Here is a 25,972-nt window from a genome sequence, read left to right as displayed (position 1 = left end):
GAATATATATATCTAATATTCTGAAACAGAATATTCTAAAGAAGGGATCACACTATAGCCTATATTTAAAGTTGCTCTAAGAAAATGCAAAAAAGGAAAAATTCATATTTTTCATTGCCTACTAACCTAGCAGCTAATTTATCTATTTTAGCAGCTGTAAAACAGGCTTAATTAAAAGGACTTTAGTGAAGTTTTCTTAATTAAAAAAAAATTACACTCACAGATGTTAATGAACAGATCTCAAACTGCCATGACAAATCAGTTATCTGAGCACACAGTTTAAATAAAGTGTTATCAGGACACACAAATATGTTCAGTGAGTAAAAAGGTGCTACTCTCTTCAATGATAATCCAATTCTGCTGAGCCCAGAACTCTCCCTTCCACACTTTCTCCACCAGCCCCAACAACAGAGTAACATCCCAGGCTGCTATATATTCTCAATATAAACACTATTTCCTAGAGTGGATGAAACTGGTACAGGCAGAAGACACCACTGTCACTTCTGATTGTAACTCAACCACAAGACAGAAAATTGAGTTCATGGTATATGTCTTTAGATCATGTTCCAAAAAACTTTAAATAACCTATCCTTAAAAAAAGATCAAAGAGGCCTTATTAGGAACATTTGCAATATGAAATTCCTTAGACTTTAGCCTTTTCATTATTCCATATTAAACAATTCAAGTTTATTTTAAGTGGAATCGGTATGTATTCCATCAGGAAATTTTATAACTTAAAAAACAAACAAACAACAAACCTAGCCCAGAACAAACTCTATGTACATGCTTGGAAGTCCAGCAGACAGATCTTTAGCTTTTATAAACACTGAGATTAATTAACCCTGACCTGGGAAATTCTTACATAAACCCTGTGATTTCTTCAAACTATCTGTAACTCATCCTTTCTACACTAGAAGCCTGCTAAGACTGAAAGCCAAGATCTGGCAGAAGCTAATGCCTTCCTGAGAAACACCTATAGCTACTGTATGAAACAGATTTTCTTTCTTAAAAATCTACAATTCAAAGACTTCTCCACTTTGCTAATAACTAGGCCTTCATCGCTGAGTGTCCAGAATTCTTGAATTGCTTGCTATGGACATCATGAAAAGCAAACAGCTATGGAAGAAATAAGTAAAGATCATTTTACCTCCCACCAGTCTTAAAGATTAGATCTGCATTAGGTGCTCCCTTTGGATGTTGGTAACGAGGCCGCCGCTCACGATTGGTGTTTGCTGGAGCTGGGCGCTGTGCAAGAGACTGCAACATTTCTGAAATTAAGAGAAAAAAGAAAACCCTGCTAACTCTTATAAAGGTACTCCCCTTGTTAAGCAACTAAAATCTTAGGAGATCAAGTTTGTCTCATCAGGTAGCTGACTAGTGAAAAACAGCCATTATACCAGACTAAGATGATAACAATGTATTTAAAGAGCACACCAAAAGAGGAGATACTTCTAATACCCAACAGTCCCCCTTCTGTGAATTTGGCCCTGTGTGTCTTGAGGTAGTAAAGGGGCCTAAGAAGGGGTATAGTACAGAGTAGCTAAGAGCTTAGTGTTTGGAGCTAGACTACTGATTGAAGTCCCCACCGTGCCACTTACTAGCTACCAGCCTTCAGGTTCATTGTGCTAAAGGTAAAATACAAATAATATTAACATTTATCTCATGGAATTATTGTGAGGACTGCATGCTTTGAAAAGTACATGAAATGGGGACAGCACTGTGACATAGTGGGTAAAGCTGCTGCCTGCAGTGCCGGCATTCCAAATGGGCACCAGTTGGAGTCCTGGATGTTCCACTTCCAATCCAACTCTCTGCTATGGCCTGGGAAAGCAGTAGAAGATGGCCTAAGTCCTTGGGCCCCTGCACCCGAGTGGGAGACCCAGAAGTTCCTGGCTCTTGGCTTTGGATTGACCCAGCTCTGGTCACTGTGGCATTTGGGGAGTGAACTAGCAGATGGAAGATCTCTCTCTTTCAAATAAATAAATAAATCTTTAAAAAAAAAAAAAGTACATGAAAGAGTATCTCATTAATTTGACTACATTAAGCACTTATTGTTGGCTATTATTATGAATGCTGGGTATCAATTGGGAGAAAGGAATCTAGAGCTAGAGTTAAAGGTAGAAAACAAAGCACAAATATTTATTCACACAATACGCTTAAACAGACAGCAGTTTATGAAACACGCTGCTGTACAAAAAAATTATACTAAACATTGCTGTGACTCTAAAATCTGCATATCACAGGAATGCCAAAAGGATGGCTTATGAAGTCCATGGACTCTGTTCTGATCCAGCTCCCTGCTAATTAGCCTGAGAACGCAGGGGAGGATGGCCCAAGTGCTTGGGCCCCTGGACCCATGTGGGAGACCAGGAAAAAGCTCCTGGCTCTGGCATAGGCCAGCTCTGGTCATCACAGCCATTTGGGGAATGAACCAGCGGATGGAAGAGCTCTGTTTCTCCCTCTCTCTGTAACTCTGTCTTTCAAATAAAAAATTTTAAAAATCCATTTAAAAAAATTAACTTCTTGGGGCCAGCATTGTGGCATCATGGGTTAAGCTGCCACTTCTGATGCTGGCATCCCATATCAGAGCCTGTTGAGTTTCACCTGCTTCACTTCCTATTTAACAAATGCACCTGGGAAAGCAGCAAAGGATGGCCCAAGCATTTGGGAGGCCCAAATAGAGTTCCAGCTCCTGGCTTCAGCCTGGCCAGTCCTGGCCATTATGGCCATCTAGGGAATAAACCAGAGGATAGATGGTTTTTCTCCATCTCTTTCACTCTGCCTTTCAAATAAATAAAATCAAATGTAAAAAAATGATATATTTATTTATTTGAAAGGCAAAGATACAGAGAGAGAAGGAGGGACAGAGAGAATCTTTCATCTGCTGTATCACTTCCCAAATGGCCAGTCAGGGATAGGACAGACCAAAGTTAGGAGCCAGGAGCTTCTTCCAGGTCTCCCATGTGGGTGCAGGGGCCCAGGGACTTGTGCCATCTTCTACAGCTTTCTCAGGCGTATTAGCAAGTAAAGGCATCGGCAGCGGAGCAGACAGGATTCAAATCAGCACCCATATGGGATGTCAGCGCTGTAGGCCATAGCTTAACCCACTGTACCACAGAGTCAATCCCCAAATAAAATCTATCTTAAAAAATTAACTTCTCCAGGCTGGTGTTGTGGTATAGTAGGCTAAGCCTCTGCCTGTGGTACCAGCATCCCATATGAGTTCGTTTCCTAGCTGCTCCTCTTCGATCCAGCTCTCTGCTATGGCAGTTAAAGATGGCCCAAGTGTTTGGGCCCCTACACCTATGTGGGAGACCCAGAAGAAGCTCCTGGCTCCTGGCTTTGGATTGCCATTGCGGTCATTTGGGGAGTGAACCAGCAGATGGAAGACCTTTCTGTCTCTCCCTCTCTTTCTAACTCTACCTCTCCAATAAATAAAATCTTAAAAAAATTAACTTCCTCAGTATAAACAGACAAATGTGACACAAAAAGGTAAGATAATATTTTCGATTCTCTATCTATAAAACACTCAGAAAAGCATCAAAATTTTCCATTTTTTACAAATAATTTTATACCTTGATAATCTTCTTGTTCTTGCCGTTCATTGATATCTAGTGTAAGCTTTTTCATTCTCATCCTCTCTTCTTGTTCTGCCTGTTGCTGGTTCCAATGATTTGCAGCAAGTTGAGAAGACATGGGCACATTAAGAATCTTAAACTGAAAAAAAAAAAAATAGAAAATAAAAACTAAGAATCATAGATAGTCTGAAAAAAATCAAAAGAAACAGATTTCATAGTTAAATGAGTTCAGAAAAATAATAATGTCTTTCATTTGCTATAAATTAGATAGTAGTAACTAAACAGCTGGGAACAGCTACTAGTATTACTATGATTGAGGCAAAACGCAGTAGGACTGGATAAGAAGTGAAAGGCCATGGAGTTCAACCTCCCTAAGAAGCAGAAGTTCCTGTCACGGCACCCTGCTGGAAGCACATATCTAGCAACAAGGAACAATCTTCCATCCTGTAGAACCCGCCATACGTGGGTAATTGTCAGAGTGGCTATTTTTATACAGCAAATCATAATCTGCATCATTTTCATGTCTTAACTACTAGGCTTGAACACTCCTAGAAAACTGTAATCTTTAATTACTTCTGTCCACCTGTCATTTTGCCTATTTTGTAATCTGTTATCAGGGATGCATTTATATCCAAACAGGACTGGCCCCAATTGTTCATTTCCACTAACAAAAGTAAGAAAATGACCCATCCTTCTCTTTATTTTTCAAAATACAGGAAGATATCTAAAAAGTAAGTGAATGAAAAAGTCAGCTCAAAATAAATTTTCTGCCAAACTCCTTAATCATACAAATATAATATATATAACATGTGAAATGAATACCTCTTAAACAGTAGGTTACCATGAGGTATCATTAGTAATTCATAGAGAAATTCTTTACTTTCGGCACTACTCATGTAGAAAGCATTCTACTGCACTTGTATTTTCAAACCCAGAGGCAATGAATGATTGTAAAGAAAAGTTCCACTTAATAGGCATTAAGGGGGCTGGCCGTTAAGAAGCTGCCTGCGAAAGAAAGCATTCTACTGCACTTTTCTTTTCTTTTTTTTTTCTTTTTTTTAAAATTTTTTTGACAGGCAGAGTGGACAGTGAGAGAGAGAGACAGAGAGAAAGGTCTTCCTTTGCCGTTGGTTCACCCTCCAATGGCCGCCGCGGCGGGTGCGCTGCGGCCGGCGCACCGCGCTGATCCGATGGCAGGAGCCAGGAGCCAGGTACTTTTCCTGGTCTCCCATGGGGTGCAGGGCCCAAGCACTTGGGCCATCCTCCACTGCACTCCCTGGCCACAGCAGAGAGCTGGCCTGCAAGAGGGGCAACCGGGACAGAATCCGGCGCCCCAACCGGGACTAGAACCCGGTGTGCCGGTGCCGCTAGGCGGAGGATTAGCCTAGTGAGCTGCGGCGCCGGCCTGCACTTGTATTTTCAAACCCAGAGGCAATGAATGATTGTAAAGAAAAGTTCCACTTAATAGGCATTAAGGGGGCTGGCAGGTTAAGAAGCTGCCTGCGATGCTGGCATCCGCACTGGTTTGAATCCCAGCTGCTCTAGTGAAGTGCCTGAGCCCCTGCCACCAATGTGGGAGACTGGGATGAAGCTCCTGGCTTTGGCCTGGCCCAGCTCCAGCTGTTGTGGTCATCTGGGAAGTGAACAAGTGAAGGAAGATCCCTATATCTCTGTCTCTATCTCTTTAACTCTGACTTTCAAATAAGTAAACCTTAAAACAAACAAACAAACAAACAAACAAAAAACGGCACCATTAACAGAATTGGGCCAAATTTTTATGACAACATGGAAAGGTATTACAAATTCTAGAGAATGATTACAACTTTTTCTCTAAAAAATGAGAATGGCATCCACAGTAAGGGTTTGAAGTAAAGCAACTTTCCAATCTTCCCTTAATAGAATAACCATGAGTAGTTAGCAGTATATAAGAGGTACAGATATGTTTGTCTATATTAACCAACACAGAGCTACATAAAGGAATACAGGAATTTTAAAGCTATGATGGCATACAAAAGAAAAATATCTGGAATATATTAACAATTCAATAAATTCCAGCTATCATTGCTATTGTCATCATAATTATTATCTTAATCAGAGACAGGAATTCTGGGAAGTATTTTCTCCGTGAAATACAAAGTATCTTAGTATTTTTTTTTTATTATTATTATTTGACAGAGTTAGACAGTGAGAGAGAGAGAGACAGAGAGAAAAGTCTTCCTTCCATTGGTTCAACCCCAAATGGCCGCTATGGCCAACGCCGTGCTGATCCGAAGCCAGGAGCCAGGAGCTTCTTCCTGGTCTTCCATGCGGGTGCAGGGGCCCAAGCACTTGGGCCATCCTCCACTGCCCTCCCGAGCCACAGCAGAGAGCTGAACTGGAAGAGGAGCAACCGGGACTAGAACTGGCGCCCATATGGGATGCCGGCGCTGCAGGCGGAGGATTAGCCAAGTGAGCCACGGCACTGGGCCCTCTATTAGGTTTTGAGAACATTTTAAGTCACTTTTATTCCAAGTATCAATTAAGATACCTTTGAGATGGCAAGAGCAAAGGAAGAGGTAAAAGTCAAGTCTCGTAATGTAAATTACAGACTCCAACATTATAATCCTTAATCAGTTAGCTAGTTTTCTTCTCAGTGGCTACACTGACTGGTCTTAAAACAATCAGGCAAATACAGAGGAAATTGCTTATTACTAAATATACTCAAGCAAAAGGAAGAAATGTCGGTAGTTAATTTCTTGATCATCATGAAACCGGAAGCTGCGACTCTAAGATGTATTTGTTTATCTGTCATTGCATTAAAAACTTAAAAATAAGGGGGCTGGCGCTGTGGCTCACTCGGCTAATCATCCGCTTGTGGCGCCGGCATCCCATATGGGCGCCAGGTTCTAGTCCCGCCGCTCCTCTTCCAGTCCAGCTCTCTGCTGTGGCCCAGGAAGGCAGTGGAGGATGGCCCAAGTCCTTGGGTCCCTGTACCTGCGTGGGATACCAGGAGGAAACACCTGGCTCCTGGCTTCTGATCGGCACAGTGCTGGCCGTAGCGGCCAGTTAGGGGGGTGAACCAACGGAAGGAAGACCTTTCTCTCTGTCTCTTACTGTCTAACTCTGTCAAATAAATAAATTAAAAACTTAAAAATAAAAGAGTGACCCATCCTCCCTCTTATTAGGTTTTGGGTGATAAAATTTCAAACTTACTTAGAATTCAGTAGTGAGGCTAATGATGATGGCACAAATCATGCTACTGAAACAGCATACAATATTATAAAGAAACTTTCTAATGAAGTTGACCTAAAAATGTGAAAAATTAAGGCTTTCTATTCATTTATAAGACTAACAATTTCTGCATTTACATCTTCCAAAGAGAAATAATAAAAGATGAACAAAACATGTTTTACGATCTAAGACAAGCTTTTATAAAAGGAGAAGTTCTCAACTGTTACATACTTAAAAATAACACAGTATTAAATTCAGAAAAATGAAGAGACAGATTTAGCGACAGAACCCTTGCCAAATGCCTATACTATAAAGCTGTTAATACACTCTTAGAAGATACTTCTTTTTTAACAGCAAATTAGATGACAAAATGATTAAATTCACTCAAACTAAATTTCCTGGAACATGGTAACATCAGTAAAGGTGATTTAGGCTGCATTTTAAAACCAACCATAACTGTAATTGAATTTTGACAAAACTATATATGTATAAAAACATAATAATTTCAAATTATTGTGCTAGATATCAACTACTCCAGTCAAAACATAGCAAATCATGACTCCTAATAAATATTAACTGCCAAAAGATGGTTTAACTGCAACTATTAAGCTATAAATTATGCATGTTAAATCAAAAAGCTCTTTAAAACATTATATTTTTGTTTTAATGAATTTAGTATTTAATTTAAATTCATTATTGTCATTCACAAATATCTAAATCTACAAGGAAATTAAGAAGTTTTATCTTTTTCTCTTCAACTACTCACTTTATTGGTCTAAATTTTTTTTTATTCCTAATGACTATAACAGAAGTTATTTCTGGACACAAATTTTGATGCACAAAGAGATCTTTCATTAAAAATGAAAGATTCCTATAAGGCAACATATTTTACATTTGTAGAAAAACCGTTGCACCCAAAGAGCCAACACCCAAAAGGCAAATAAAAAAATAAAAATCAGAACAAAATACACTTTCTTTTTCAGGCCACAAAATACCAATGATGTTTCTTCAAGTAATGTTCTTAAAATTGAGCATTTTCTAAAATCTCAATAATGTTCCTAAGAGTTGAAAATTTACTTAATAACTTTCATTTCATGTTTGTAAGATTTTTTAAGTTCAATGAAGTATTAAACATTAAAACTAAACTTCACATTTTAATAAGTGGGACTCTGAACCCCTCTTTTTTTTTAATGCTTAAGAGCTGGTGTTTTATTTTTTCTAAAGAGTATTTACTTGAAAGGCAGAGTCACACACACACACATACCAGAGAGAAACAAGAGATGGAGATGGAGACCTTCCCTCAAGTGGATCACTTCCCAAATGGCAGGGCTGGGCCACGCTGAAGTCAGGAGGTAGGAACTCCAAATTGGTCTCTTATGTGGGTGGTAGGAACCCAAGTAGTTGGGCCATCATCTACTGCCTTCCCAAGAGCATCATCAGGAAGCTGAATAGGAAGTAGTGCAGCTGGGACACTCAAAATGGCACTCTGATACGGGATGTTGACATCCCAAGTGTGGTTTAACTCATGATCCACAATACCTGCCCCCAAACTCCTCATTTTGTATAAAGTTATATGAGACACACAGTTTATAATCTATCCACTTGGAACCCCAAATAGTCTTATTTTGGCCCATGTAATTTGGAATTTCAGGTTCCTGAAATTAATCTATTTTTCAAAGCTCTGAAGTTTTATAAGGTAGGCTTTGATTCACCTTATTTTCAATGTATGTGTGCTCTACAAAGGATCCAGCAGGAATGCACAAGTAGACAATGGTGACAATGAATTTTCATGCACATCTCAAAAAAGGAGTAAAAAGGAAAGCTGATTATTTATTATTCTATAATTTGATCTTTAAAAAAGACATTGATATTCCTAAAGGACCAAGAAGTGTGCCAATGTAATACCATTTTTTAGTGGCAGTACAAGAATGGGTACCAAGGAATTTTTCACTGAAGTTCCCATACACTGCCTTACACACACACACAGCTCTCCTCTCTTTTATGCTAAGAAAAGTTGGTGATAGGAATGGGGAGGTACAAGAGTTGAGAGCTTTACAACAAAAAGATAACAAAGGAGATTGAACATGTGATGACTGAAAAACAAAGAGGTCTAGTTCAGGAATTTAGCAGTCCAGCCGCCTCTACCCTACCCACCCCCCCCTACCCCAAGGCAAAATTTCTGGGATTTGAGAATCCTGGTAACAGTGGTGAATTAGCAGTTCCATGTGCTCTATAAAGGGCAGTTTTGACAAAGATTTAGGTACAAAACCAGGTTTAGAGAACTCACCACCAACAGTGTCACCATCAAGAACAAAAATCTTTTATTTTCTCCAGAGCTAAGAGAGGAAGACAACGGACTGGTAAAGTGCCTGGTCTATGGAAGGGGGATGAGATATTTCCTGAACATACAGAAAAGCCTACTTAGAGCCTGGGGTACAGGCAAGATCTGACAATGGCAATATCTAAGGAAGACACAGCAATGCTTCACACAGAACTCAAAGTTAGTTTTCAGTAACACAAGCCATGTTTCTAACTGGTACACAGTCGGTAATCAAGATTTACGTGCAGTATATGAGGCCAGTGCTGCGACACAGTGGGTTAAGCTGTCACCTGCAGAGTTGGCATCCCATATGGGCGCCAGTTCAAGTCCAGGCTGCTCCATTTCCAATCTAGCTCCCTGCTAATGTGCCTGGGAAACCAGCAGAGGATGGCCAATTGCTTGAGGCCCTAAACCCACGTGGGACACCCAGATGAAGTTCCTAGCTCCTGGCTTCAGCCTGACCCAACCCAGCCTTTGTGGCCATTTGGGGAGTGTACAAGCAGATGGAAGATTTGTTTCTCTCTCTGTCTCTAACTCTGCCTGTCAAATAAAAAAAATATGAAGCTTAAAAAAAAAAAAAAAAGATTTACTGGGGCTGGTGCTGTGGCGTAGTGGGGAGGGCCACCGCCTGCAGTGCCCCCATCGCATATGGGCACCAGTTCATGTCCCAGATGTTCCAAGTCCTTTGGCCCCTGCACCCGTGTCGGAGATCTGGAAGAAGTTTCTAGCTCCGGATCAGCCCAGCTCTGGTCACTGTGGCCAACTGGTAGGTGAACCAGCAGATGGAAGATCTCTCTTTCTCTCTCTGCCTCTTCTTCTCTCTCTGTGTAACTCTGACTTTCAAATAAATAAATGAATCTTAAAAAAAAATTTACTTGCAGTATAGTGAAATAATGGTATCTTGTACAACTTTGAAGCCTTGTGTAAACAAGAAGTTACCTGACAAAAGCAGAGATAACAACTACCCAAGGTATTAATTCTCTTGAGGTTGTCCTGGGTCCTTTCAATCACAGATGATCACTCATGACACAAGTCTCCAAGTATCCTATCTACAACTGCCATCTCCCTCTGACGATCTGTTCCAATCCCTACCTTCTATCCTCTCATCTTGCCTTTTTTTTTTTTTTTTTTTTGACAGGCAGAGTGGACAGTGAGAGAGAGAAACAGAGAGAAAGGTCTTCCTTTTGCCGTTGGTTCACCCTCCAATGGCCACCGCAGCTGGCGCACTGCGCTGATCCAAAGCCAGGAGCCAGGTACTTCTCCTGGTCTCCCATGTGGGTGCAGGGCCCAAGCACTTGGGCCATCCTCCACTGCACTCCCGGGCCACAGCAGAGAGCTGGCCTGGAAGAGGGGCAACCGGGACAGAATCCGGCGCCCCGACAGGGACTAGAACCCGGTGAGCCGGCACCGCAAGGCGGAGGATTAGCCTACTGAGCCGCGGTGCCAGCCATCATCTTGCTTTTTCTTCACAACATTATTACTAACCTGACATTAGGTCTATTCTTTCATAAAAATCTAACATTTAAGATGCACCGTGTTTTTACTAAATCACTAAGAAAAATTTGCTGCCAATTATTTTGATTCCATCAACTCTAAGAATCAGTCTGATTTCTGTAATAGTAAAATAGGAAAAGATTTTGTTGAACTTAATGGTACATGGCACACCCTAGAACTGGGTCTGAAAGATGGCCTCATCCTTGTCCACACCACACTTCACAGTCTGCAGATGTCTGTTTCAGAAGGATCTGAGTTCCATGATGGTGAGGCTTTGTCTTTATTTTTTTAAAGGTTTATTTATTTGAAAGGCATAAAGAGACAGACACAGGGATCTTCCATCTGCAGGTTCACTCCTCAGATGCATGCAGCAGACCAGGCTGGGCCAGACTGAAGCCAGGAGCCAGGACCTCCATCTGCATCACCTATGAGGATGGTAGGGAACCAAGTCCTTAGGGCATCAGCACCTGCTTCCCAAGGTGTGCATCAGTCAGCAGCTGGAATCAGTAGTGCTGGAACTCAATGCTAGGGATCCCGATTCCGGATGTGCATATCCCAAGAGGAGGTTTAACCTGCTGTGTTGCAAGGCTGGTCCCAGTGCCTCTGTCCTTTTATTAAACGCTAAGAATCTACAGGAGTATCTGGCACAAAGAAAATGCCCAATAAACATCTGATGGGGCAAGTATTTGGCACAGTGGCTAGGCTGGCCACCTTCCATACTGGAGTGCCTCAGTTTGAGTCCCACTTCTGCTCTCCATTCCATATTCCTGCTAATGGACACCCTGGAAGGCACTAGATGATGGCTTGAGTAAATGAGTCTCTGCCGCCAACGTGGGAGACTCAGACTGAATTCCCAGCTCTTGGCCTTGGTCTGACCCAGCTCTGGCTGTGGCAGGCAACTGGAAAGTGAATAAGCGAATGGGATATTTCTCTGTCAAACAAATAAAATGTAAAAATTTAAGAAATTAAGTTTGGCAAAATAAAAAAAAAGTATTTAAAAGTAAGTATCTGATGGATGAATGTTTGAATCTCTAGAGTAGAGGGTGGGAAACCTTTTATCTGCCCAGAGTTATTTGAATTTTTATAACATTACTTGCAGGCCACACAAAATTACCAACTTAAAAATTACCCTGCTGTAGATTACTGACTTCAAGTCCCACCTGTGGTTGCCTTGGCAGGGCCAGACCAAATGATTCTGCAGGCCTTATACCATCCATAGGCCAGGTGTTCCCTGCCCTGTCACCTAGAGTAACAGCTTGGTTTGGGAGATGGTTTAGAGACCACGTGGAAGACAAGGGAAAGGAGGAGGGAAAGAGAAGGACTGGGACTCAAACAACAATATTTTGCAGGAGTCCAGAAACCGAGCATATTCAGATGTATTAGTTGACATTATCCTTTCTTTCCCCAACTTGAGCTTGTTTCAGTAACATTCCCCCTGAAAGTCACACTATTTACATGTTTTTACAAACATATATGAATTTCAAATTTATCCTTTCCACTAAAAAGTCAGATGTTTTCCATACATCTAATGGATAAAATGTCTACCACCAAATACATGAAAAGTTCCCACCTCTTCTCCCTTTGTAGGCAAAAGATAATTTAAAAACAGGGCTGGTGCCTGGCAAAGTGGGTTAAGCCAACATCTGTGACACTAGCATCCCTCATGGAAGAGCTAGTTTGAATCTTGGCTGCTCCATTTCTGATCCAGCTCTCTGCTAATGCACCTGGGAAGCAGTAGGATGATGGACAGCCTGAGTACTTGGGTCCCTGTCACCCACATGGGAGACCCAGATAGTGTTCCAGGTTTCTGGCTGTGGCCTGGCCCACCTCTAACAGTTTTAGCCATTTGGGAAGTAGAGCAGTAGAAAATCTCTGTCTTGCTCTGTCCCTCCCTGACACTCTTTCAAAAAAATTTTAAAACTTTAAACAACAGAGGTACTTTAAAACATAGAAAAGAAAGCTATTCCTTATCCTTGATACCTGACAATCAGCTGGAACCACACAGTGGACAGTTTCTTACCTGCTGTTTATTGCCTTTTCTTGTTAACATGACAAATGGCATGGTGTCTGTGGACTCTGCCTCTCCTTCCCCACCACCAAGTGGGGGACCTTTCTTCAGCTGGCTTTTGAGATGCAAAGGAATTGCAACATCAAGTTGGTGCACTTTAACAGATTCTCCACTTCGTTGCTTAAAGACAGAAATTAAGATTCACATAAATACTCTAAGCTACACAAGGATATACATAAATATAAATTACAAGCAATTTATTCAGTGCTTTCCTAAAATATCACAATCCTAAAGCTGGAGATCGTTTCTCAAACACAGGCGGACCAAGGGAGTATTTCTCCTGACTAACCTCAGACGACTTGGAAGGAACCATGTAATCTGGCTCATGCTCATTGCTCCAAGCCTCTCCAAAGCATACAATGTCACATGTCCTATACAGGTTCCCTGTCCCACAAATACATTTTTTTTTTTATCTTTTATTTAATGAATATAAATTTCCAAAGTACGACTCATGGGTTACAATGGCTTCCCCCCCCATACCGTCCCTCCCACCCACAACCCTCCCCTTTCCCACTCCCTCTCCCCTTCCATTCACATCAAGATTCATTTTCAATTATCTTAATATACAGAAGATCAGCTTAGTATACCTTAAGTAAGGATTTCAACAGTTTGCTCCCACACAGAAACATAAAGTGAAAAATAATAGATGATTTTTTTTAAATGATGATGAAATCAGATCAGACCTATTGTCATGTTTAATCCCAGTGAGAGTCAAGTTGGGAATTGCCACAAATACATTTTTATTCATCTTCACAGCACACATCTTCCCAACACGTCACAATGCTCTGTTAATCAGTTTGACTCCTCTATCCTTTAGGGGTGATCCCTTTTCGTAGTGCTCCCACACACTCCTTTACTATATTCAATAGTGAATGCATTCAATAGCCATTCTGACTACCAACCCATTTTGGAGGGCTCATAATACCAATTTTTTTTTATTTATTTGACAGAGTTAGACAGTGAGAGAGAGAGACAGAGAAAGGTCTTCCTTCCGTTGGTTCACCCCTCAAATCGGCGGGTGCCGCACCGATCCGAAGCCAGGAGCTTCTTCCTGGTCTCCCATGTGGGTGCGGGGGCCCAAGCACTTAGGCCATCCTCCACTGGCCTCCCAGGCCACAGTAGAGAGCTGGACTGGAAGAGGAGCAACTGGGACTAGAACTGGCTCCCATATGGGATGCCAGCACTGCAGGCGGAGGATTAACCAAGTGAGCCATGGCACCAGTCTGGTATATAAATTTTTTAAAACATTTTTACACTGAAATTTTTTGACCAATTAATTAAACGAATTTTCAGTGAAGATTTACCATGTGTTAGGCTTGGAGATCATAATATTAAAAAGACTTAGTGTCTACCTTCAAAGAACTCATAAACTTGTTAAGTAATATAGATATATAAACCTATTACCTATGATACAAGAGAAGATGTACCACCTGACTAGAGGAGGGAGTGACCATCTGTGCCTGGTTGGAAGTGGGTGAGTAGAGATTTCACAAAAGGTTGATTAGAAATGGGACATTTGAGAATGTTAAAGACATAATATGACCTCTTTAAAACAGATGGTAGAAAAGCAGTCTAGGGTAAAGAGGGAATTTAAGCAGGAAAAGAACAGATTCAAATGTCAAGGACAGGAAATCACATGGTGAGTTTAGGGACTTATAAACAGTTATCTATGTCTGATATATAGCAGAATATGATTCCTCAAAGCTAGGCAGGTAATGCTGAAAGGCATTGGAGGTTTTGAAATTGCTCTACCACCTATGTAGCATTTTGATACTGGCCTTATATTTGCCAGACTTGTAAATCTGTAAATCAAGTAAAATGTTTAAGAGGTTTGTTTTTATTGTTTTTTAAACTCTATTCTATTTCATTAGAATGTGCTTAAAGTCCTCTCATAGAGATTCATAAGGTATTTATAAACTAAAATTTGAAAGAATGTTAGAAAAATCTTTTTTTTTTTTTAAAAAGAAGCTTCCAATTCCACTTTTTTTTAATTTGACAGATAGAATTACAGACAGTGAGGCCGGCGCCGCGGCTCACTAAGCTAATCCTCCGCCTGTGGCGCCGGTACCCCAGGTTCTAGTCCTGGTTGGGGCGCCGGATTCTGTCCCAGTTGCTCCTCCTCCAGTCCAGCTCTTGACTGTGGCCCGGGAAGGCAGTGGAGGATGGCCCAAGTCCTTGGGCCCTGCACCCACATAGGAGACCAGGAGGAAGCACCTGGCCTCTGGTAGCGGCCACTTGGGGGGTGAACCAACGGAAAAAGGAAGACCTTTCTCTCTGCTTCTCTAACTCTGCCTGTCAAAAAAAAAAAAAAAAAAAAAGAATTACAAACAGTGAGAGAGACAGAGAAAGGTCTTCCCTCTGTTGGTTCACTCCCCAAACAGACGCGACGGATGGAGCTGCACCTATCCGAAGCCAGGTGCTCTTCCTGGTCTCCCACACAGGTGCAGGGGCCCAAGGATTTGGGCCATCCTTCATTGCCTTCCCAGGCCACAGCAGAGAGCTGGACTGGAAGAGGAGTTACCGGGACTAGAACTGGTACCCGTATGGGATGCCGGCGCTGCAAGCGGAGGATTAACCTAGTGAGCCATGGCGCCAGCACCCAGAAAAATCTTGATTTGAAAACTATGTTTTCGGGCCGGCGCCGCGGCTCACTAGGCTAATCCTCCGCCTAGCGGCGCCGGCACACCGGGTTCTAGTCCCGGTCGGGGCGCCGGATTCTGTCCCGGTTGCCCCTCTTCCAGGCTAGCTCTCTGCTGTGGCCAGGGAGTGCAGTGGAGGATGGCCCAGTTGCTTGGGCCCTGCACCCCATGGGAGACCAGGAAAAGCACCTGGCTCCTGGCTCCTGCCATCGGATCAGCGCGGTGCGCCGGCCGCAGCGGCCATTGGAGGGTGAACCAACAGCAAAAGGAAGACCTTTCTCTCTGTCTCTCTCTCTCACTGTCCACTCTGCCTGTAAAAAAAAAAAAAAGAAAAAAGAAAGAAAACTATGTTTTCTTCTGATCACAAAATTAACATAGTCTCTTTTTAAAATATTTAAATACAAAAATGTATTATTAAGTGTGTCCATACTAATTCCTCTAGCTATCTCTGTCTCACCCCAAAGATGCAACAACTGTTAACAGTGTAGTATGTTCTCTCACATATACTAATGCATATATACCCAAGCAGCCACTGTACATACTGTTCTACATTAAACACACATATTTTTCTTCTTTTTAATCCTATGCCATGGGCATCTTTCTATTTGAGTATATATTGAGCTAATTAAATGCCTACATCCTTATTTAATTGTCCCTAACTGAAAGCTGAGGACCTTTTTTTCCCTATTATAAGCAAGGTCACATCTCTGAACATTTAACTGTATAAAGGAAAGAACCAAACTGGGGTACATCTTTAGATGAAACGGCATGCCTATTTAATAGGTTTACCAAATTTCCCTCCCCAAAGGCCAGAATGATTCTCAGTGACCAAATGTAGATGTTCACTCACACACAAAAACACACTGTGAATTACTACATTCTAATAGCTGTTGATCTGATATGTGAAAAAGGCTCGTTTACCTAAATGTGTGTATCATTTGATTACCAGTGAGCTTTAGCATGATTCTGCCAATCATTTTTCATTCAATTAAAAAACTGGGACATTTATCTTTCCCATTAGTCCAGAGGATCACTTGCTACAACTTAATACCATGCAGCCTCAAGAAAGTTTCTTGCCTTTTCAAAGTCTCCTAAAAAATGGGAGTACTAATAGCATTTGATGGCTTTGATGGTACTGTGTAAACGGGCCTAAACCACTTTGACTCAGAGGCCAATGGCCAACAGATTTGCAATTTATTCTGTTGTTGAAATAAAACTGAAATCCAGTTTTATTTTTGCTTACTATTTGTTGAATCCAGCTTTACTTGTTTACTATTTTCTCCAACTGATTCAAAATATTATCTTTATACTATTGACTCACCATGTTTTATATCTATTTTAGATTCTCAAACTGTTTTATCAATCTCTCTATTCTTATACCAAAATAATTATGTAAGTTTAAAATGTGTCAGTATCTTGTAAAACTTTTCAGCCATCATTTTACAGAAATGTCTTAGCTATTTTGCTATTTCTTACAGATGATTTTAAGACTTATCTTAAATTTGTTCTGCATCCATGTCCCTGTTCATCTCTTTTCCCTGAGGGAGAAAAAAATTCTCCCAGTAGGACATAATTGAGATTGCACTAAGTTTAAGGACCTGAATTACGAAGATTTAGTATCTCTACAATACAGCATCTTCCTAAGACAACGTCACTAAAACAAAGAGAGCTACATAGCTGTTCACTTTCAGTATCTGATGTTAAGAAATTAGGGCATGGAGTTGCTGTTGTGGTACAGCAGGTTAAGCTGCCACCTGCAGTGTCAGCATCTCCAACGGGCACTGGTTCGAGTCCCAGTTCCACTTCCAAAGTAGAAGGCAGCAGAGGATGGCCCAGGTGCTTGGGTCCCTGCAACCACGTGGGAGACCAGGAAGAATCCCCTGGCTCCCGGCTTTGGCCTGGCCCAGCTCTGGCCTTGTGGCCATTTGGAGAGTGAACCAGTGGATGGAAGACTTCTCTGCCTCTGCCCCTTCCTCTAACTCCACCTTTCAAATATTTATTCAAATAAATAAATATTTTAAAAAAATAGAAAGTAGGGCCTAATACAGGATTAGGTTTTTCTCTCTCTTTTTTTTTAAAGATGTATTTTATTTATTTGAAAGTCAGAGTTACACAAAGAGAGAAGGAGAGACAGAGAAGTATGTCTTCAATCTGATGGTTCACTCTTCAAATGGCCACAACAGCTGGAGCTGCGCTGATCCGAAGCCAGGAGCCAGGAGCTTCTTGCAGGTCTCCCATACGGGTGCAGGGGTCCAAGGACTTGGGCCATCTTTACTGCTTTCCTAGGCCATAGCAGAGAGCTGGATTGGAAGTGGAGCAGCCAGGACTAGAACCAATGCCCATATGTGATGCTGGCACTGCAGGCGGTGGCTTTACCCACTATGCCACAGTGCTGGCCTCTAGGTTTTTCTCTTTAGCACAATAAGCATCTCCTGAAAAAGGAATGTTCAAACTAACTTCCCCTCTGACATTTTCCAGTACTTACAGCTTGCTTATCACATACCTGCAAAAGCAACAATCACTGGACCATATCAAAGCCTCCTACTCTTTTGACAGCAGCAGCTTTACTACCATGTTACTAAATGCTGAGATTCCGCAAGCTTCAATCCTTTATGTGTGTCTCTTCCCCTTCATACCTTACACCTTTACTTCCATGGTTTTAACTATGTTCTGCCTACCACTTTCAACACTCCACACATCTCTGGTATGCAAATATTTCCATTTTGACATCTCACACGTTTCTCAAACTTCATAGGGCCAAAGTGGAACTCTTGCTCACTCTTTTCTTTCCAGTCCTGCACAACAGACACTGGTCCAAACTAGAAAACTATCAACCGGGGGCTGGCGCTACGGTGCAGCGGGTTAAAGCCCTGGCCTGAAGTGCCAGCATCCCACATGGGCACCGGTTCTAGTCCTGGCTGCTCCTCTTCCAATCCAGCTCTTTGCTACAGCCTGGGAAAGCAGTAGAAGATGGCCCAAGTCCTTGGGCCGCTGTACGCACAAGAGAGACCCAGAAGAAGCTCCTGGCTCCTGGCTTCGGATCGGTGCAGCTCCGTCCATTGCAGCCAAATGGGGAGTAAACCAGTGGATAGAAGACCTCTCTGTCTCTACCTCTCTCTGTAACTTTTTCAAATAAATAAAATAATTTTTTTTAAAAAAAGAAAACTATCAACCTCAAACCCTATACACCCAATAGCCAATCAAGAACCGAATCAATCCAGTTCAATTCTATCTCCCAATGGCTTTCAAATTCAGACTTCTCTCCATGTTTCCTGCCACCTGACAGATGACCATTTCTCGCTCCTGGACTACCATGACGGCGTTTTATCCAGGCTCCCTGCTTTTCGATTTTGCCCCTGTCCAATCAGCTCCATGTTGGACTGTGTCCCTCCAAAAGGGTCCCAATGACAATTTGTAATCTAATGCTGTACCACCCTCCCACAGACTATGTTCCAGTAACACTACCCTTCTTTTAGTTTGTCTAATACAAGTTCTTTTCTGCCTCAGGGTCTCTGACACATTGTTGCCACATTCCTCTAATTTTTCACATGGATGGCTCAGTTTTACCTGTGTTGTTTAAAATACATAACCTCAGAGATACATTCCTTTTCTATCTACCAAAGCATTATATTCTCAGCATTTACTACAATTTGAAATTATGTACTTGTTCAGTTGTTGATGAGTACAATGTCTGTTTTGTTTACTGCTCTATACCCAGGCTCTTGCATCCTGTGGTACACACAGTAGTTGTTCAAAAAATATTTGCTAAATAAATGACTGGCTGAGTAAATAAAATGGCTACTGACTCATGTGAAATAGGAAAAGCTATACTACGTAAACTATGTATTTTCTCAAGGGGATTTAGTGATGGTTTATTTAATGACTTGGGCTTCTAAATGATAAAAATGTAAGATTATTTCACAAATTAAGAGCTTTTTGGAAATATGAAAAAAACTAATATAGGAAGGAAGAAGTGGATAGACCTTAAAGGTAATTTGTGTTTGGTCATAACTTTGGCTTTAGTAGCATCAAATAAAGTGAAATCCACTATTTCTTCCCTAAAGGCTTAGTCCGTTAGCATGTAACTGTGACCCTAACGATCTGCCATTTCTTTCCTTTTAGTAAAACTCAAAAGTTAGCTATATCAAGTATCTTCATTCTTTCCTCTACTATTCTTCACTGACCACCCCAATGGTGGTATGCATCTCACCATTCCAAAAAAAGCAGTTTCCTCAAGACATCAAAGGGTTTAGTGATAGCTACAGGGTCCAGTGTTGTGGTGTAGCAGGTTAAGCAGCCATCTGGTATGTCAGCATTTGCTGTGAGAACTGGCTCCACTTCCGATCCAGTTCCCTCTAATGTGCCTGGGAAAGTAGTAGAATATGGCCCAAATGCTGGCGAACCCTCACCCACATGGGAGACTGAATGGAGTTCCAGGCTCTTGGGTTCAGCTTGGTCAAGACCTGACCATCATGGCCACTTGGTGAGTAAATCAGCAGATGGAAAATCTCTGTTTCTCCCATTCTAACTCTACTTTTCAAAAAAAAAAAAAAAAAAAGTGGTGCCGGTGCAGTAGAGGATGGCCCAAGTCCTTGGGCCCCTGCACCCGTGTGGGAGACCTGCAAGAAGCTCCTAGCTCCTGGCTTCGGACTGGCGCAGCTCCAGCCGTTGTAGCCATATGGGGGAGTGAACCAGAGGATGGAAGATCTCTCTCTTTCTTTGTCTCTCTCTCTGCCGCTGCTTCTCTGTAACTATGTCTTTGAAATAAATAAATCTTCAAAAAAAAAAAAAAAAAAAAATTGGCAGCGCCACAGCTCACTTGGCTAATCCTCCACCTGGCTGCTCCATTTCCCATCTGGCTCTCTGCTATGGCCTGGAAAGCAGTGGAGGAAAAGCCTCTGCGCCCACATGGGAGACCCGGGGGAGTCTCCTAGCTCCTGGCTTCGGATCGGCGCAGCTCCGGCCGTTGCAGCCATTTGGGGAGTGAGCCATCAGACAGAAGACCTCTCTCTCTCTGTGTAACTCTGAGTTTCAAATAAATAAATAAATCTTCAAGAAAAAAAGAAAAAATATTACTACAAAATACTGTTAATTTAAAAAAAATTTTTTAAATAAAGTTTAGTTCATTATAGTATGAATATTACACTAAATTTTAAAAAATATTAAATAACAAATATTTCTGTTTGCATATAAGCTATTAACATAATAAATATCCCTAAATGTTTATGTTCTGCAAAGTTTGGCTACTAACGTACTGCAAGAAAAAGGTCTTAGAAATGATGAGATAGGGGGCCAGCGCTGTGGCACAGTGGGTTAATACCTTGGCCTGAAGCGCCAGCATCCCATATGGGCATCAGTTCTAGTCCTGGCTGCTCCACTTCTGATCCAGCTCTCTGCTATGGCTTGAGATAGCAGTGAAAGATGGCCCAAGTCTTTGGGCCCCTGCACCCATGTGAGAGACCTGGAGGAGGCTCCTGGCTCCTGGATTCAGATCTGCTCACCTACAGCAGATCAATTGTGGTCAATTGGCGAGTGAACCATCGGATGGAAGACCTCTCTCTCTCTCTCTCTCTCTCTACCTCTCTCTGTGTAACTAGAGACAGAACTCAAGAGAGAAAAGATGGAGGCTAGTACAATAAAATTCCTCTGTTCTATGTCTTGTATTTCCTACAGATCCTCCCAGACCACCTCAAAGAACAGGCAAAAGGCATTTGGGATGCAAGACCTACTGACAGTCACCAGGTACACAAACTTTCAAAACCTGCTGCAAAAGCAAATGTTTACATGAGACCCTCATATTAATCAGAATTTCATGTTAGCCACATTGTATTGAGAAAATCTTTCAAACAGAACATGTAATACCTGAAGATTTTCTAGCATCATTTTATCCAGAGCTTGAATAAAGTCCTCATCTTCTACACAAGGCACGTGCTTCAGTCCACCTCCTTTAATCATTACCTCCTTATTCAAATAAAACAAAAACAACAAAATCAGATCAGAAATTTAAACTGAAACGTTTCATATGGCAGAACCTTTTTATATTAACGACCAGTTCAACATAACTCAAGGAATAAGTGAGTAAAATACACAACATTATTAAAGGTCGAAAAACTTGTTAATAAGGAAAATGACTGGGAAAAATACATTGAAAATACATGCATTTCCAAACATTGTTCTTTCAATAATGAAAAAACTTCAGTGGCTAAAATCCAAGTACTATGAAAATGCTGCACAATTTCATAATGTGAATTTTTTAGCCATACGTACAGTATTCTCTTCATCAGTTTCATTCTCCTTATTGGAATCTGTAAGGTAATCTGTATTCTCTTCTTCCTCTTCTTCTCCCTCATCATCATCATTATCAGAACCTTCCTGAAATCGGTTAATATTAGAAGATTAAAACACTTATAAAAAGGCTACTATGTACATTTTTTTTTTTTTTTGGACAGGCAGAGTTAGACAGTGAGAGAGAGAGAGACAGAGAGAAAGGTCTTCCTTCTGTTGGTTCACCCCCCAAATGGCCGCTATGGCCAGCGCACTGTGCCAATCTGAAGCTGGGAGCCAGGTGCTTCCTCTTGGTCTCCCATGCGGGTGCAGGGCCCAAGCAGAGAGCTGGACTGGAAGAGGAGCAACCGGGAAAGAATCCGGCGCCCCAAGCGGGACTAGAATCTGGTTGCTGGTGCCACAGGCAGAGGATTACCCAAATGAGCCACGGTGCTGGCTCAAGGCTACCGTATTTTACATGTCTTAAAAAAGTTTAAAAATGCACATGTAATTATTTATTATGTGGCAGGCATTTTGCACAGATGTTGCCACTTGGAACAACACATCACATATCACACACCTGGGTTAAAGTTCTAAAAATACTTCTGAGTCTAACTTGGTGCTAATTCGTAACCCAGTAGGCAACAGGTGGTGGCTCAAGCACTTTGGTCCCTGTCATCCACACAAGACACCTGGATTGAGTTCCAGGCTCCTTGGCTTTAGCCTGGCCCTTCTCCAACTGCTGTTGTAGGCACTGGGGGAAAGAACGAGCAGATACAAGATCTCTCTATGTAGGTCTGTTTCTCAAATTAATGAATAAAAGTTAAAAAAAAAGAGAGAAAAAGCAATAGAATTTTTAAAAATTTTATGATTCTTCAGTTTCACTCTTTTAGGTAGTTTGCTTACCACAGTGGAGTAAAGTGAGCTGGCAAAAGATTTACCATACATGTCAGTATTAAAAAAACCCATTGTACAAATTGTAGAATTTTCTAGAAGAGTTTAAGTCTAGTCTTTCAGTTGAACATCCTTCATTGCTTTTATTAATGTACAACCAACTTTATTTAATAACTATCTTTCTTTAACAAATTTCTCCTCTTTACACTTGAAGAATAGTCATGGAAAATAGTGTTCATAGGGTGGCAGAAGAAGTAAACTATTCCAATCTCATTTCTCTTAAAGTAAATCACTTTCCGGCCGGCGCCGCGGCTCACTAGGCTAATCCTCCGCCTAGCGGCGCCGGCACACCGGGTTCTAGTCCCGGTCGGGGCGCCAGACTCTGTCCCGGTTGCCCCTCTTCCAGGCCAGCTCTCTGCTGTGGCCAGGGAGTGCAGTGGAGGATGGCCCAGGTGCTTGGGCCCTGCACCCCATGGGAGACCAGGAAAAGTACCTGGCTCCTGCCATCGGATCAGCGCGGTGCGCCGGCCGCGGCGGCCATTGGAGGGTGAACCAACGGCAAAGGAAGACCTTTCTCTCTGTCTCTCTCTCTCTCACTATCCACTCTGCCTGTCAAAAAAATAAATTAATTAAAAAAAAAAAAAAAAGTAAATCACTTCCAAACACAGGCATATGGATCCTCCAATTAAACATTCTGCTTGCCTGTCTAATACTCAGCAAACAGACTATACAGCATGTAAAAATATTCAGTCGTCAACAGGAAACATAGGCAAAGGTTACAAATGGCGTAACTCTCAAAATTATAAGCGTTCAAGTTTGAAAAGGAGGAAATACATTTAGAGGGGAAAATATAACTATAACATCTCGTAGCTCAACAAAGAAGAATTTATAAAATGAGTATTCTTTAATGCCATATTTACCAAGAATGCTGGATTAGATCTTGCCCAATGGCAAAATTCAAAGACAACCAACCATAAGATTAGTTTGAAAACACAAAATGGAAATACTTTCTCATTTCCCTTTGCTGTTCATACAAGCCTTAGTAAGTCAATTTAAATTGTATTACTGACTGTTTCTAGGGCAACCTTATTTTGAAAAGAAAGCAATATAATCTCTATTATACTAAAACAAATTACATATTTCAGTTCTAAATTTTCATTAATATTTACTTTAAGGTTAGAGTTCTAAGGTTGGAAAGAAAAGCAGCAGCAAATAATCTAAATACTTAAAGTGCATTTCTTTTGGGGCTGGTGTTGTGGCATAGTAGGTTAAGCCTCCACCTGCAATGCCGACTTCCCATACGGTCACTGGTTCAAGACCCAGCTGCTCCACTTTCCATCTAGCTTCCTGCTGATGGCCCTGGGAAAGCAGCAGAACATGGTCCAAGTGCTTGGGTTTCTGCATCCACATAGGAGACCTGAAAGAATCTCTAAGCTCCTGGCTTCGGCATGGCCTAGCCCCAAACATTGTGGCCATTTGGGGAGTAAACCAGTGGATGGAAAAATTTCTCTCTCTCCTCCTTTCTCTAACTCTGACTTTCAAATAAATAAATGAATCTTTAAAAAATAAAAGTACATTTATTTTGCTTGTAAATACAAACCCATTATAAAAACCAAACATTACTGACTAGCCTACCTTTTCACATTCATTATATACTAATATCAAAGCTATCTGCTATGCAGTCAATTCATACAAAAAGTTCAATTACAGTTATAGATATTCAGAGTTGAAGAAAACACAGCTTTACTGCCTTAAATTATTAGGCCTGTTTTTCTTTAATTATAAATGGAGTTTAAAAAGTATGCAACTTTTTTTAAACATAGAGAGGAAGATTTTTCTTGCTCTAGTTCATTTCCCAGGTGCCCACAACAGATGGGAGCTGGACCAGGCCAAAGTCAAGAGTCTAGAATTCCATCCGGGTCTCCCATATGAATGCCAGAAACCCAATTGCTGTCTCCTAGGCTCATTATCAGGAAGCTATATCAGAAGCGGAGGAGCCAGGACTTAAACCAACACTCCTAAAGGATGTTTTTAATCTGCTGAGCCACAACACCTACCCCTAAATAGAACTCTTACCAAAAAAATAATAATAATAAATCCAGGGGCTGCCATTGTAGTGGAGTGGGTGGAGTGGGTAAAGTTGCCATTTATGGCACCAGCATCCCACATGGGTACCAGTTTGAATCCTGACTGCTCCACTTCTGATCCAGCTCCCTGCTGTTGTGCCTGGGAGGGTAGTGGAAGATGGCTCAAATACTTGGACCCCTGTACCCAAGTGGGAGACCGGGAAGAAGCTCCTGGCTCCTGGCTTCGGCCTGGACTGTCCCTGGCCATTTTGCAGCCATTTGGGGAGTGAACCAGTGGAAGGAAAATCTCTGTCTCTCTCTCTCTGTAACTCTGCTTTTCAAATCAATCAATCTTAAAAAAAATCCAGTTTATTAATTTCTATAAACAATACTCCTTGAAACAACATGTATTTGCTAAATATTTACTCTATTTACTCACAGAAAAAATTTTCATACAAATTTAAATTTCTTTTACTACCTAAAGAGTTCTTATTCCATCTTTAATTCCAAAAATTTATTTAATATATTGTCCTTGGAAGAGGACAATATATTACCAGATTAAATATATATATATATATCAGATATAAACGGATACTATACTTGATCTTAGCCAAAAGGCTAAGAGGCAATTCTATTCCTACCCTTACTCATCCTATTTAAACTTTATTTTTTAACACAATAAATATACATACATGTAGACAGAATGGTATGATGAATCCCTACATCCTGCTTAGTTTTATTTCTATACCCCTAACTAATTTCACAGTCTACCTCCAAAATTATGAAGGAAATCCCAGACATTCTTTATTTTCATGAAACTTTTTAACTTATGCAGATTAGGTGGAAGAAAAAATAATTAAAATTATCAGGTAAATCCGTACAAAAAATGTTACTTTGGCAGGCCAAAAATTGTAAAGGATCAGTTTCATATGTTTGGCCTAGAGGAGTCATCATAACAAAAAGGGTGTGCCAATTTTTATGGTATATGATGAATTTCATCTTTCATATGCCACCAGAAAAAGGAAAAATGAAGAAAAGTTTAGCCAACAATTTTTTTTAAAGATTTATTTATTTATTTAAAAGTCAGAGTTACACAGATAGGAGATGCAGACAGAGAGAGAGGTCTTCCATCTGAAGGTTCACTCCCCAATTGGCCCAACGACCAGAGCTGTACCAATCTGAAGCCAGGAGTCAGGAGCTTCTTCCAGGTCTCCCACACAGGTGCAGGGGCCCAAGGACTTGGGCCATCTTCTACTGCTTTCCCACGCCACATAACAGAGCTGGATTGGAAGTAGAGCAGCAGGGTCTCAAACCGGTGCCCATATGGGATGCCGGCACTTCAGGCCAGGGCGTTAACCCGCTGCACCACAGTGCCGGCCCTGCAATTTTGTTTTTAACACTATAAAACTCATATATTAAAAAGGCCATATTTAATAATG

General features: G+C 41.3%; 1 protein-coding gene and 1 pseudogene across 4 annotated transcripts in view; both read right to left on the bottom strand.

Moving 5' to 3' along the window:
* The window catches only part of UPF2 (UPF2 regulator of nonsense mediated mRNA decay), a 133,350-nt gene that overhangs the window by 5,485 nt on the left and 101,893 nt on the right, over nt 1-25,972 (bottom strand). For all 4 annotated transcript variants that reach the window (XM_008268086.5, XM_008268084.5, XM_089311761.1 and 1 more), the window contains exons 17-21: nt 21,577-21,681; nt 21,172-21,270; nt 12,623-12,790; nt 3,576-3,717; nt 1,148-1,268 (exon numbers count right to left, since the gene is read on the bottom strand). In XM_008268086.5, coding sequence (XP_008266308.1) covers nt 1,148-1,268; nt 3,576-3,717; nt 12,623-12,790; nt 21,172-21,270; nt 21,577-21,681 — 635 coding nt within the window. The remainder of the gene's footprint in view (nt 1-1,147; nt 1,269-3,575; nt 3,718-12,622; nt 12,791-21,171; nt 21,271-21,576; nt 21,682-25,972) is intronic.
* LOC127483649 (U2 spliceosomal RNA) lies at nt 25,015-25,163 on the bottom strand (annotated as a pseudogene).

This window comes from Oryctolagus cuniculus, chromosome 13 (genome assembly GCF_051225735.1).
Source record: "Oryctolagus cuniculus isolate XC-2025 breed Fujian yellow rabbit chromosome 13, ASM5122573v1, whole genome shotgun sequence".
Taxonomy (NCBI): Eukaryota; Metazoa; Chordata; class Mammalia; order Lagomorpha; family Leporidae; genus Oryctolagus; species Oryctolagus cuniculus.
Note: the sequence above shows the minus strand (reverse complement) of the source record. Positions and strands in the feature narration are given on the sequence as shown.